Source organism: Leiobunum rupestre, chromosome 3 (assembly GCF_980474605.1).
Source record: "Leiobunum rupestre chromosome 3, qqLeiRupe1.1.hap1, whole genome shotgun sequence".
NCBI lineage: Eukaryota > Metazoa > Arthropoda > Arachnida > Opiliones > Sclerosomatidae > Leiobunum > Leiobunum rupestre.
The window spans coordinates 62,243,936-62,256,713 of NC_143386.1; the positions used below are offsets into that span (position 1 = coordinate 62,243,936).

At 36.5% G+C, this 12,778-nt stretch overlaps 1 protein-coding gene across 1 annotated transcript; it reads right to left on the bottom strand.

Annotated features, from left to right (window-relative positions):
• Nucleotides 1-452: 452 nt before the first annotated feature.
• On the bottom strand, nucleotides 453-12,002 carry ATP6AP2 (ATPase H(+)-transporting accessory protein 2). Its single transcript, XM_090168928.1, has 7 exons — nucleotides 11,869-12,002; nucleotides 11,432-11,706; nucleotides 11,264-11,371; nucleotides 11,011-11,202; nucleotides 10,738-10,887; nucleotides 10,509-10,637; nucleotides 453-1,834 (listed from the first exon to the last, which is right to left on the bottom strand). Exons 1-7 carry the CDS (start codon nucleotides 11,903-11,905, stop codon nucleotides 1,631-1,633), a joined length of 1,095 nt encoding a protein of 364 aa, XP_090025054.1. The 5' UTR covers nucleotides 11,906-12,002; the 3' UTR covers nucleotides 453-1,630.
• Nucleotides 12,003-12,778: the final 776 nt, after the last annotated feature.

Genomic DNA, 12,778 nt, shown 5'->3' on the forward strand with positions numbered 1-12,778 from the left:
AATAGACGACGCTTTAATAACACTTTGAGATAGGTGACTTTAGATACCGATAGGCGACGCTTTAATTACACTATGAGAAGTTACTTTAGATACCGATAGATGACGCTTTAATTACACTATGGGATAGGTGACTTTAGATACCGATAGACGACGCTTTAATTACACTTAGAGAAAAGTACCTTTAGATACCAATAGACGACGCTTTAATTACACTATGAGAAAAGTACCTTTAGATACCAATAGACGACGCTTTAATAACACTTTGAGAAAAGTACCTTTAGATACCAATAGACGACGCTTTAATTACACTATGAGAAAAGTACCTTTAGATACCAATAGACGACGCTTTAATAACACTTTGAGATAGGTGACTTTAGATACCGATAGACGACGCTTTAATTACACTATGAGAAAAGTTACTTTAGATACCGATAGATCACGCTTTAATTAAAAATTTGAGATAAGTTACTTTAGATACCGATATATGACGCTTTCAAAGATTTCCTTAGCGAATATGGCGGAATGAGGCGCTCGAAAAACGCTGCATCTGGTCAATTATTGAATTCGTACGAACAGTTAGAAGGTTAGATATAAAAAGCATTAGGCCTTGGCGGCGCATTAATAAAACTCAATTTAAGGGAGTATCTCCGGGTTAATTTAGTGTAAACGAGGCCTGACGTCAAATAAAAAGGAAATCGGGCGGGGGGAAAAAAGAGCTGCCACCCAATGAAGTTATTTTTCCTAAAGCCGCCGTTGAAGAACAATAGGGGGCGCTTTTTCCGCGCGATCATCTCACTCTTTTTGACTTTTTTACCCCCTCCTGAAAGAGGAAACGATTTGGCTGGGCCTTAGCGAGTAGAAGGTCGTGAACTCTACGGAGATCCCCAGCCGGCTTCCGCGAAAACGGCCGGGCCTATCATATCGCGGGAAGAGACCCCCATTCCATTAGTAAGATGAGGAGAGTGAGTAGATTTTTCTAAAACTATTCTCTCACTCGCGCGCCATCTATTGAGTTGAATAGGAATCGAGAAAATATTCCGACACCGTCTGAAAGAAAAAATAAGGGAGATAGAGTCGAGGGAAAGTTATACTCCCCGGTCCTATTGTTCAAAAACGCCCTCTATTCGCAGTTAATGCAATTACTTTTTAAAATCTGAACTCCCTAAGCCTCGGCCGCCGGGGAATTAAATGGAATTAGAAATACTCATTTCGAGTTTCAAAACTTTTAAATTTAAAGAATTGGTAATGTTTTATTCACTGAAAAAATTATTTCCAAATTAAATATAAACTTGACTAGTTAATTTAAGTAGGCTCGATTTTAACGCGTCACCGTAACGAAAAAACGACATTTATGGTACACGTTTACAGCGACATCTATTGATTCAAAACGTATTCCATTCTTTAAACTATTTATACTTATATATAACTTTTAATTTACGCGTATTTACATTAGTATATTAAATATTTTAACTATATATTTTGGGTAGGACTGAAAAGGGTTTTTTGAGAAATTACAAAAAACGCCTACCATCTTTTCTCCTAATAGATGGCGCTTGTACGCGGGAATGTATTTGCAAATGAAAAAGTTCACCTCGAGTCGCTCTCTTTACATTTTAAATCGTAACGTTAATTAGTCCTTCTTCATTCTGGTGCTGGTCATTCTGTAGATGATAGAGTCCCTTCCAGGATCCATGAACCACATGGCGACGCTGATCCCCAAAATAGCCAAAATAAGGATGATACTGGTGAAGGCGATGGTCGCGAATGCAATGGCGAAGTTCTTGTCGAATACGTAGGCGAGTCTCAGAATTTTTGCATCATCTCTGCCAGGTATCTGTAAATAGTGGTCACAGGTTAATAAACAAGCGCAGTATTTTGAAGGGGGGAGGCTTTGCAATAGGCCCTTCAAATAGAGTTCTACATACAACCGACAATTAAAATTAATTCATATCTAGTAATTTTTTTAAATAAAATCATTGATTTAAATCTAATAATTTTTTAAAATAAAATCATTGATTTAAATCTAATAATTTTTTAAAATAAAATCATTGATTTAAATCTAATAATTTTTTAAAATAAAATCATTGATTTAAATCTAATAATTTTTTAAAATAAAATCATTGATTTAAATCTAATAATTTTTTAAAATAAAATCATTGATTTAAATCTAATAATTTTTAAAATAAAATCATTGATTTAAATCTAATACTTTTTAAAATAAAATCATTGATTTAAATCTAATAATTTTTTAAAATAAAATCATTGATTTAAATCTAATAATTTTTTAAAATAAAATCATTGATTTAAATAAAGTCCTTTTAAATAAAATCATTGATTTAAATCAAGTCTTTTTTTAAAATAAAATCATTGATTTAAATAGTCTTTTTTAAATAAAATCATTGATTTAAATCAAGTCTTTTTTAAATAAAATTATTGATTTAAATCAAGTCTTTTTTAAATAAAATTATTGATTTAAATCAAGTCTTTTTTAAATAAAATTATTGATTTAAATCAAGTCTTTTAAAAAAAATAAAAACTGATTTAAATCCAATTTTTTAAATAAAATCATTGATTTAAATCAAGTCTTTTTTAAAATAAAATCAATGATTTAAATCAAGTCTTTTTTAAATAAAATCATCGATTTAAAATTTAAAAATTACTTCCAACACAAAGCAAATATGGGCACCATAAATAAAACAAAATCATTTTTATTTTATTAATAAACCAATTAAATTTAATTAATATAAAATATTGCCAGCATGCTCGCAATGGGGGCTGTACCGTCTACAGTGATTTTATAGAAGCCCGACCAGAATCAATTCCCCTCAAACAAACCTACCTAAACAATCTTTATTTTTTTTTGGCTGAAGGTTATAAAAATTGACGTATAAAAATGGTTTTTGATATTTCGAGGTATCATTAGATGGCGCTCGCCATTCTCATTTTCTACCGCCGAGTATCACGCGTAATCTCTTGGGCGACGGAAAGAGAAAAAAAACTCAACTAGATGAAAGTGCGTACAGAAAGCGTCCGCTAGGGGTGACAGCGCCTCTACCGGCGGCGGGAAACTTACGGAGTGGCCAGATATATATGATTCAATTAGTCGAAGTGTCCGAACCATACACGAACTCAACAACCCCTTCCTTTTTATACCTGATCAAGAGTAGGGGAGTTAGGGCCCCCTGCACTAACAAATTCTCCAGAGGGGTTCGCCATCCCCGGCCGGATAAAGGGAATAAGAGTTCTCCCAACAGATTCGCTAAGTATCCCTATAGATGGCGCCCCTATTCATCACTCCCTTTAACGAGGAAAAGAGGCGGGAGAAGGTACAGGCGTTACCAATAAAAGCGACGAAGCTAATGACGCAAAATTCTCTCTTCGCCTCCTCCGCCGCGCCGAGCCTAGACCAAATAGAAATCCAGGTAAATAAGTGCTGATTAATCAACACAGCCTTTAATTGAGAGAGTAATTATGTTAAATTGGTCGGGTTATTCGTCAATACGTTTAGCGCCGCTTAACGACTCTTTTCATTATAATCAATAATTCGATAACACTTTACTGATAGACGTTTGCTCAGATTTAAATGAACCTAAAAAAGGCTTACGCGTGCCTATGTGTTTATACATAATAGGTGGCGTAAAGCACTATCTACTCCGAGGTAGCGCCTATGATCTAGCGTCTGCTACAAACCAATTAAAAAGTCATAAGAATTTTCTTCTTAATAAACTTATAAAAATATACCAGGGTTGCCAGTTTTTTCACAATCAAATTCCCTGACTTTTCCAGGTTTTCCCTGACTTATTTTGTGCCACTATTTTGAATTTTTTTACCAATATTTTAGTAAACGTTTCCTATTTGCAACCAAATTTAAATTCCCTGACTTTTCCCTGATTTTTATATTCATATTCCCTGAATAGTTGATTTTATAAAATGTCTTTACGCTTGCCCAACTTGTTGAAATGTTGCCCTGGAATAGTTCAGCTAATGCCTAAGAATGAGTTCATAAGCTCTTTAGTGGGAGATAAAACGGATCCACAGCTGAAGCGGGGAGGCAACATTTCAACAAGATGGCCAAGGTTATTTTATAAAAAGAACTTATTTTCCAGCAATTCCAGGTTTTCCAGGTACCGTGACCCTGTATACGATGTAAAAATTATTAAAATGCAAGTATCATTATTTATAAAGTCAAATAACGTTGGGGAAAAACTAACAGCGTCTGCTTTAGCCGCTACCTATCTTGGTTTCAATTTCGAACCAAAGGGGGCGTAGCGATAGTTTTCGGTCTCGAATAGTTGCCGTCACATATTCTCTGTTAACCCAAATACGTTCTTCGTCACACCATTTATTACTACTTCGGGGGAATGACTCCGTAGAGACGAATTTTAGCGATGTTTAAAATCCCCACGGATTTCACGATTTGCCGCCGGGTTACCGAGATTTGCCGCCGGGTTACCGAGATTTGCCGCCGGGTTACCGAGATTTGACGCCGGGTTACCGAGATTTGACGCCGGGTTACCGAGATTTGCCGCCGGGTTACCGAGATTTGATGCCGGCTTACGGGATTTGCCGTCGGGTTTCCGAGATTTGCCGTCGGGTTTCCGAGATTTGCCGTCGGGTTTCCGAGATTTGCCGTCGGGTTTCCGAGATTTGCCGTCGGGTTTCCGAGATTTGCCGTCGGGTTTCCGAGATTTGCCGCCGGGTTACCGAGATTTGCCGCCGGGTTACCGAGATTTGACGCCGGGTTACCGAGATTTGACGCCGGGTTACCGAGATTTGCCGCCGGGTTACCGAGATTTGCCGCCGGGTTACCGAGATTTGACGCCGGGTTACCGAGATTTGACGCCGGGTTACCGAGATTTGCCGCCGGGTTACCGAGATTTGACGCCGGGTTACCGAGATTTGCCGCCGGGTTACCGAGATTTGACGCCGGGTTACCGAGATTTGACGCCGGGTTACCGAGATTTGCCGCCGGGTTACCGAGATTTGCCGCCGGGTTACCGAGATTTGACGCCGGCTTACGGGATTTGCCGTCGGGTTTCCGAGATTTGCCGTCGGGTTTCCGAGATTTGCCGTCGGGTTTCCGAGATTTGCCGTCGGGTTTCCGAGATTTGCCGTCGGGTTTCCGAGATTTGCCGTCGGGTTTCCGAGATTTGCCGTCGGGTTTCCGAGATTTGCCGTCGGGTTTCCGAGATTTGCCGTCGGGTTTCCGAGATTTGCCGTCGGGTTTCCGAGATTTGCCGTCGGGTTTCCGAGATTTGCCGTCGGGTTTCCGAGATTTGCCGTCGGGTTTCCGAGATTTGCCGTCGGATTACGGGATTTATCGTCGGATTTCGGTATTTCTCGACCGAATTTGGTATTTCTCGATTTCTCGTTGGATTTCTGGATTTCTTGGCTGATTTTGAGATTTTGAAGAAATCCAGGCCGGATTTCGCATTTCTTGGAAAGGGTACGCGATTTCTTTGAATGTCCGCGTATCGTCTCAACAAAGTCATTTTCCCAAAGAGTAAAAAAATAAATTTTTGGTCACGTATATCGACTTGCTATACTTTCGCTCTCAGGTAGATAGCTATGGACCAAAAACTCCTTAGAGGGACTAGTTGCTCTCGCTCAGAAAAAGCACGAATTAATACAGATAGATTACATCCAATCCATGATTTTCTCTCAGCACACGTAAGAATGCGTAAAAACGTCCCGGTTGTAAATAGGGAGACACGCGTTATAGATGGCCTATCCGGGCTTAATATGGCGTATCACGATAAAAGGGTTATCCTCTGTACAATGTTGAAGGGACAGCTCGTAAAGGCAAAATGATGGATAGCCATCTTTCCCGTAAGTGGGTAAACATCTCCCTCGCGCTGTGCACAGTCTATGCGCTCTCGATAATGCCAAATTGGGGACTAATGACGCAAGCTCTCCTCCGCGCGTTATCCCCACTTTACTCCCATCAATTTAGAGCAAAAATGCACTCGTCTCCCGCTAGGGGGCGAACTTTCCAGATTGAGTTAGGATAAAAGCAGTTGGGGGAAGGAAGTCTCTTTCTTTTATACGTATTAGGGAACATTATGGCGCGAGTAGCGTTGAAAATTCAGCGAGCTCTTGTTAACCCATTTACAAAGAGTTTGTTAAAACAATAAGGGCATATTATGCACAGGCCTGATTAGACATTAGGGACTTGCCAAACAAGCTCTGGTACTTAATTGCGTTGAAAGATAAATATTCTTTGGTACGAAATGTTCATTAAAATCCTAAGACCACAGTTTATTCAAATTTATTTTTCCAGGCTTTCCCCGGGAAATTTACCTGAATTAATTCATGCCAAAATTTGGCATTTTTTAAACTATATTTTAGTAAAGGTTTCTATTTACAACAAAATTAAATTCCCTAAATTTTATACTAATTTTTTAAATTCCCTGACTTTCAAAGAATTAGTTTTTCCAGGTACTGTGGCAAAACTGCTAAATGTTTTAGCTCTCTGAACATTTTGTCTTTGTAATTCGAGCGTAGGTAGCCAGCATTATCTCTCAATACTAATTTTTCTACGAATAATCTGTAGCACCATAAGTGTATAATATTATTACATAAGTGTGACCCTTCCTAATATTCAAATGCTGTTTTACTGAGAGTTATTCACAAGACAGACTGCATTACGATCTTCGTCGCGGTTTTGCGTCCGCTTGCTCCCGCGTCACGCGTAGCCTTTGACAGCGCCTCTCTAGGAGGAGGTTTTCTTATTGTGATGACGTCACTCCGTTACTAGCTCTCAGTAAAATATTCCACAAAGTGACAAACTTATGAAACGATCCTATTGACTTATGGTAGCACCAATGACCGCATGTTAGGACCATTGAATTGGGAATAATACTGCTAGAATTACAATTACGATTTCGGTTACCATGGTTACGCGGGACCTGTTCTGATAAGACTGTACGAAATTCATTTTTATAATTAGGCGGTAGCGCCATCTATATTTTGTAAAGTTATATGGCTAAAAATAAATAATTACTAGCTAACTCACCGTAACTTGAGTTAAAAAGGATCGTGTTGACAGAATAAAATTATTTTTAAACAACTTCAAAGGTTTGTTTGTTACGAGAAATCATACATTTCAATTTCGCATCAGATTCGCGAAAAAATTCAATTTCAATATAGTTTCCACCACTAGAGACAGATGCCGCCACGGTAGAACAATAAGGTTGATAAAGTCTCCTTATTGAAATTGGTCCCGCACCAGCCAGGCTTACTTGTACCACTATTTATTCCCAACTCAATGGTTAGGACCTATAATTAGAGGATAGCACCGCCGATTATTTAGATAACGCCGAAACGCCGCCGCCGAAACGTTTTCATTTCGCCGCCGAATTAATTTCCATTATTAAAGTATAATAATTACGTTTTGAGATCTAAACTACATAGATTTTTCTTTTGGTAGTACTACGATTCCTAGGCTGTTGGGTGCACCGTACTAGCGTTATAAAATTAAAAATAATTAATAATTTCCAAAAGATCTGGCACCACTGCACCGCGCGCACCAAGATTTTCTGCAGCAGATAGAAACGAAAACGGCTTTGGAGTTGCCTCGCCTCGTATTTTGTAATAAGTACAGAAACGTATCAGCTGCATTGGCTGCATTCAGCAATAACTATTCTATTACATTTTAAAAATTCCTTTGATACAAAGATAAAATAATTTGTGATAATAGACTTAAATGCGCGGGGAAAAACCGGATTTCGGGGGATGAAATTTATGCGGTAGAGGGCTGGCTCGTTGGTTGTCTGTACGATAATGGCGGCGCCCAGCAAAAGTTTCTAAAAAGAGTGTATAGATAATAATACTAGTGAAATGGTAGTAAATTAGTACAGTAATGTTATTACTAGCGTAAATGTTTTAGTTTAATAGTATCATATGTGACATAGTTACTCATAAGTGACAAAGTGTGCCTCTGTTTAACATATCTGTATTAAAAATTTAAATGAGACCAAGGACAGTAGATACAGGGACGAGAAAGTGTATTGGCGGCCTCTGTTGGAATATATCACCTAAAACGACCTAAACGCAAGGAGAGTTAGTTGTAAATAAAAAAAATGGCGGTCACCTAATTTTAGCGGTTCTTGACGAGGCTTAAGTGTTCAAAACAAATGGGCATTTTTTATTTACGCTCGTAGTTTTATTTTTAATTTAACATCAAAATGGTAAAAACTAACTACAATAATACTGTCCATGGTGAACCATGTCTTAACAATGACCGCGGTTTGTTTACATCTAACTCCCCGTGAATATGAAGACGTTTATATTCAAATTTTCCCCCTGCTTTCTCGTCCCTGTATCTACTGTCCTTGATGAGACCTTGTTTCACAGCCACCAAAGAAAATACAGCACTAACGTCGCGTAAAACTGGTTTTAACTTCCTTCCCCCCCTACGCGAGAACTAGTTTTGATGACGATAAAACCGTCATCGACTGGGAAGTGACGTCAATAACGTCATATCCTTGCAACAAGGTATCATTATGAAAAAATTATTTCAGGCACACTTATGATTAAATAAGTTACATCTGATAGTATGTAACCAAAGTTACCTCTTCTTTGTTTTGGAAACAAGTGGTTCCTATTTTAATAAAAAACATTCTATTAAACATGTATTTTTTTAAATGTGTTTAACAATTTAAGTTCTAGCGGTCTATTAAAAGGCTGGCGCTATTTCTGAGGGGGGGGGGCATTTTTTCCCCTTAGGTGCCGCCGCCGCCGATTTTTTTCAACGCCGCCGATTATTTTCTGAAAATCGGCGCGCCACGTCGCCGCCGAACTAATTATCGTTCCCGCCGCCGCCGTTGAAAATTGGTTTGGCGCTATGCTCTACCTATAATGCTGATAGATAAGCCTACTAATCCTAAATATGTGAAGTTAGAATAAATAAGATTTCAGATAGTTCAATTAAGAAACAAATGGTCATTAACTTAAATACTTATGTTTTTAGTTAATGACTATAAAACTCAATAAAATTTCTTTAGAGTTAAAAACTGCGTTCTAGACTCAATAGTAAAGTATAAAGCGAGTTAACAAAATGAGACATTTCAATTTTATTAACCTTGGCATGATTTACCTGATACTATTTTCTTACAATTTATTGATTTTTTTTCGAGTTTTTAATCATAAAAATACAAATTATTTCAGTCATACGTTTCAAAAGACTGCCAGACGCGCTTAGAAGATACTGATAAAAGATTTTAATTTACCGTGAAAGCTTTTTCTCGTTGTTGTCAAAAAAAGGTTACCTTGTCACTCTATATAGGGGGGTCTGACAAATATTCAATCGCCATCCATTTGTATGAATTGCGACTATCTGTTTCGAAGCCCATAAAATTAAGGGAAAAATTTGTTTTCTAAAGAGTAATAAGGTCTCTTCCCTCCCGTCAGATTCTATAAAAGAGTAATTTTCTAAATGGACAGCAATTGCAATAATGGAAACCCTTTTTTTAATTTAAACTTCCTAAAAAATGAGTTGATAAAGTCAAAACACTAGTGGTATTAAAGACATACGCCAGGTCCCAGGAAATTAGAAATCATTAGAAAACCCCCATCAAATACAAAAATTATTTAGCCATTGTAACGCTCAAAATAAATTCACCCGTTACATCATTAATAAAGATTCTAACAAAGTATAAACAAGCTAATAGTAAGAACTATAGAAAAAATAATTTCACTTAGCTACGCTTCATTTTGTAGTATATCTTTTACCAGAACTATCCATGAAGCTAATGATAATAACTTGAACCATGTATACCTTCTAGACTAACACTAATTTCTCCAAATAAGTTTCAGAGATGAAATACATTTTATAAAACGATTGTCTAAAACTATTACAGAGGAATATGGTTTAAAAATTAGTAAATATCTCTATTACATGTAATTTTAACATTTTACATTTGTAGGTGTAGGAAAAGATTCGATAATTCCATATTTAGTCCCACAATACCCGCTTCAATGAAACACATTTAAGGAAATTACCAAGAAGTAATGTTTCCAAGATCCAGGACCTGCAAGTTACTGTTTATATAGTGCTTGTGGAAATAATGGAAACTTTTCACCTGTTCAGTAAGCAAACAAGTTTTTTCTTATAACCAGGTAGCTTTTTTTTGACATATTAAGGCTTAGCAAAAACACAATGTTCTGTTTACAGGTGAACAGTTTCCATTATTTTAACAACTACTATATAAACAGTAACTTTCAGGTCCTGGCTTTCGAAAATATTACCATACTTCTTGGCAATTTCCTTGAAAAGGTTTTATTTAAGCCCCCATTTGGTAGGTAAATCATCTCCATTTAAAACTACCTTAAGCCTATGTTTAATTTCTGCTCTTGTAAGAAATATATTACAAATTTCTACTTTAACCATAAGTTAATAATAAAGGTATCACACACTTATGCTTTAACTAATTCTGTGCAGTTTTACACAGTTATTCTTTCCATTGACCTCTTACTTTTCTAAAAATTAGAATGCACTTTCAACTTACCTCGGTGGTGGCGGCAACATCTTCCAAAAGATCGCGGGTTTTTCTCACTAACGACGCTGGTGGCGCCATCTGACTGAAAACAGCTACAACTGCTTGTTTGTTGTAAGCCTCATTCATAACGTTAATCGCCTGGAAACAAAATTAATAATATATGATTTAAACACTATTTATAAATAAATTAAAAGAATATAATATAATAATATATTTAAACAAATGTACTCTTATTTACCTCCGATATAATTTGTTGCGTTAGTCGGGTTGCTTCTTTGGCTTGAAACGAATCACTTCCGTACTGAGTCACAATGGACTGCAATGCTCGCAACTGAATCCAATAAATATCAGGAACTCCATCAAACAGCGTTGCTTTGTTTTGTTTAATCTAAAATTAAACAAAATTTTAATTTAATCATGAATTAATTTTTTTATGCTAAAAATATAAATAATACGTTCTCGTTTCAATATAGCGTATGAAGAAAAATATTTTTAAATTTAAAATACATACAGCATTGAGTAGCAATTTAACGGTTTCAATCTCGGTTAAAAAATCAGCATCCTCTTTCTGAGTTATGTTGTAAGTTCCATCTTGAATAGTTTGGCTTAGTTCGTCATCATTGACCGCTAAATTTAAACGACTTTCACGATCGGCTGGCACACTCTTCATTACTACCCTTTCTTCGGATTTGGGAGCGTACAACTAGACCAAAGAAACAACAATATCAGCATTTTGTTATAACACCACCAAAAATGTTACTTACATCATCTGAAGCATCCAATTTCAAAATAACCGGCTTTCTTTTTGAATCTTCGTATCTTTGGGCAGTTCGGAATGCTAAGAGATCAAACTGGCTATCTAAGTTGCCCAGCTAAAGCAAATATATTAGATTAAAACGGAGATAGTTGTAAATATATTTGTTTTTATTTACATTTTCTAAGGGAAAAACCGTTCCTCCAGTATTGAAATCAAGATTCTTTGTAACACCCATTATATCAAACACGAATATCGCTTCTGGAGATTGGAATGGATTTACGGGTGCTAGACTTTGCCATTTAACACTGCTAGATACAGTAAAGGCCAACATTCCACTCAGAGCATTAGCGGCTTCATTTGATTTCAAAGGCTCAATCAAGTTGAATTTTATACCCTCAGGCGCGTATGGAACATGGAAACTATCATCTCCTCTCACAACACATAGGAATACTAGAATATTATAATAAAACAAATATTAATACATCCTTCCCAACTCCCCCTATTAGGCCTAGGCCTTCTCCCAAGCCTTGTGTGGGTCATAAAACAAAACGCTTGAGATTGTAAATGAAAATAAGAATAAAATCTGTAAATAAAATATATTTAAAATAATACCTAATAGGCAGACTCCTTTAAAACTTGAAGAAAACATCTTGGAAAATTACTTAACCACCGGCGCTCCTGAAATATCACCCTAATCATGTGATTTACCCGAAAATGGCTGCGATATTGTCGAGCTTTCCACATAGATGGAGGCAGATTCGCTAAAAGGAAAACGGATCGATTCGCGAGTCCGGCTGCGTTTGAATGATTTCACGGATCCCGGTAAATTCAAACTGAAAAAACTATTAAACGTGACTGAAGGACAAATTTTAGCTGTAAATTTGAATTTTGCACTTCTACGCATTCCAAAATACTTATATTTAAATATCAATTATTTATTATATCACAGGGAAAGCACAATACAATTTTTCTCAAAATTACAAAAGCATTAAAAACTGGTTAAAATTCCAAACATTTATATTGTTCGTTTACATTTTATGGATAAATATAAAAACAGTGGTATTCAAACGTACGGTACAGTATTTTATTGCCATATTGAATATATAATTAAATTTTCACTCTATAACGCAAATATTAATGCGTAAGAATTGCAAGAAGAAACGAAGTTGCTCTGGACGGATAAACAAAGCTTCAAATATAGACCTGCCACGGTCACAAGGCAGTTAATTTACACCACGAACTAATATTTAGTAATTACAATTATTAAAACTCTATGTTGTGATTTGTGGTAAACCAGTATACACGAAGAAACAAAATAAAATGATTGGACAATGCTACAATACTGGTGTGTGGTCCATGCTTACTAATCGCCTAATATCCTCGAAAAAAATGTTGCAGGCCATCATGACGACTACTAGTCGAATTCTTTTTTAATTAGTTTGAAATTTAGTATTAAGCCTATGTAGTCGAGTCAAATAAAATCTAATTTCCATCCCCGCGATAAATTGCACTTGGAAATTGT

Bases quoted from the DNA above. Each gene is read 5' to 3' on its own strand.
- ATP6AP2 (XM_090168928.1), bottom strand. From the start codon at position 11,905: ATGTTTTCTTCAAGTTTTAAAGGAGTCTGCCTATTAG. The intron at 11,372-11,431 runs GTAAATAAAAAC...TATTTGCTTTAG, and splicing joins CGGTTTTTCCCTTAGAAAAT to CTGGGCAACTTAGATAGCCA. The intron at 10,638-10,737 runs GTAAATAAGAGT...TTTTGTTTCCAG, and splicing joins CGCAACAAATTATATCGGAG to GCGATTAACGTTATGAATGA.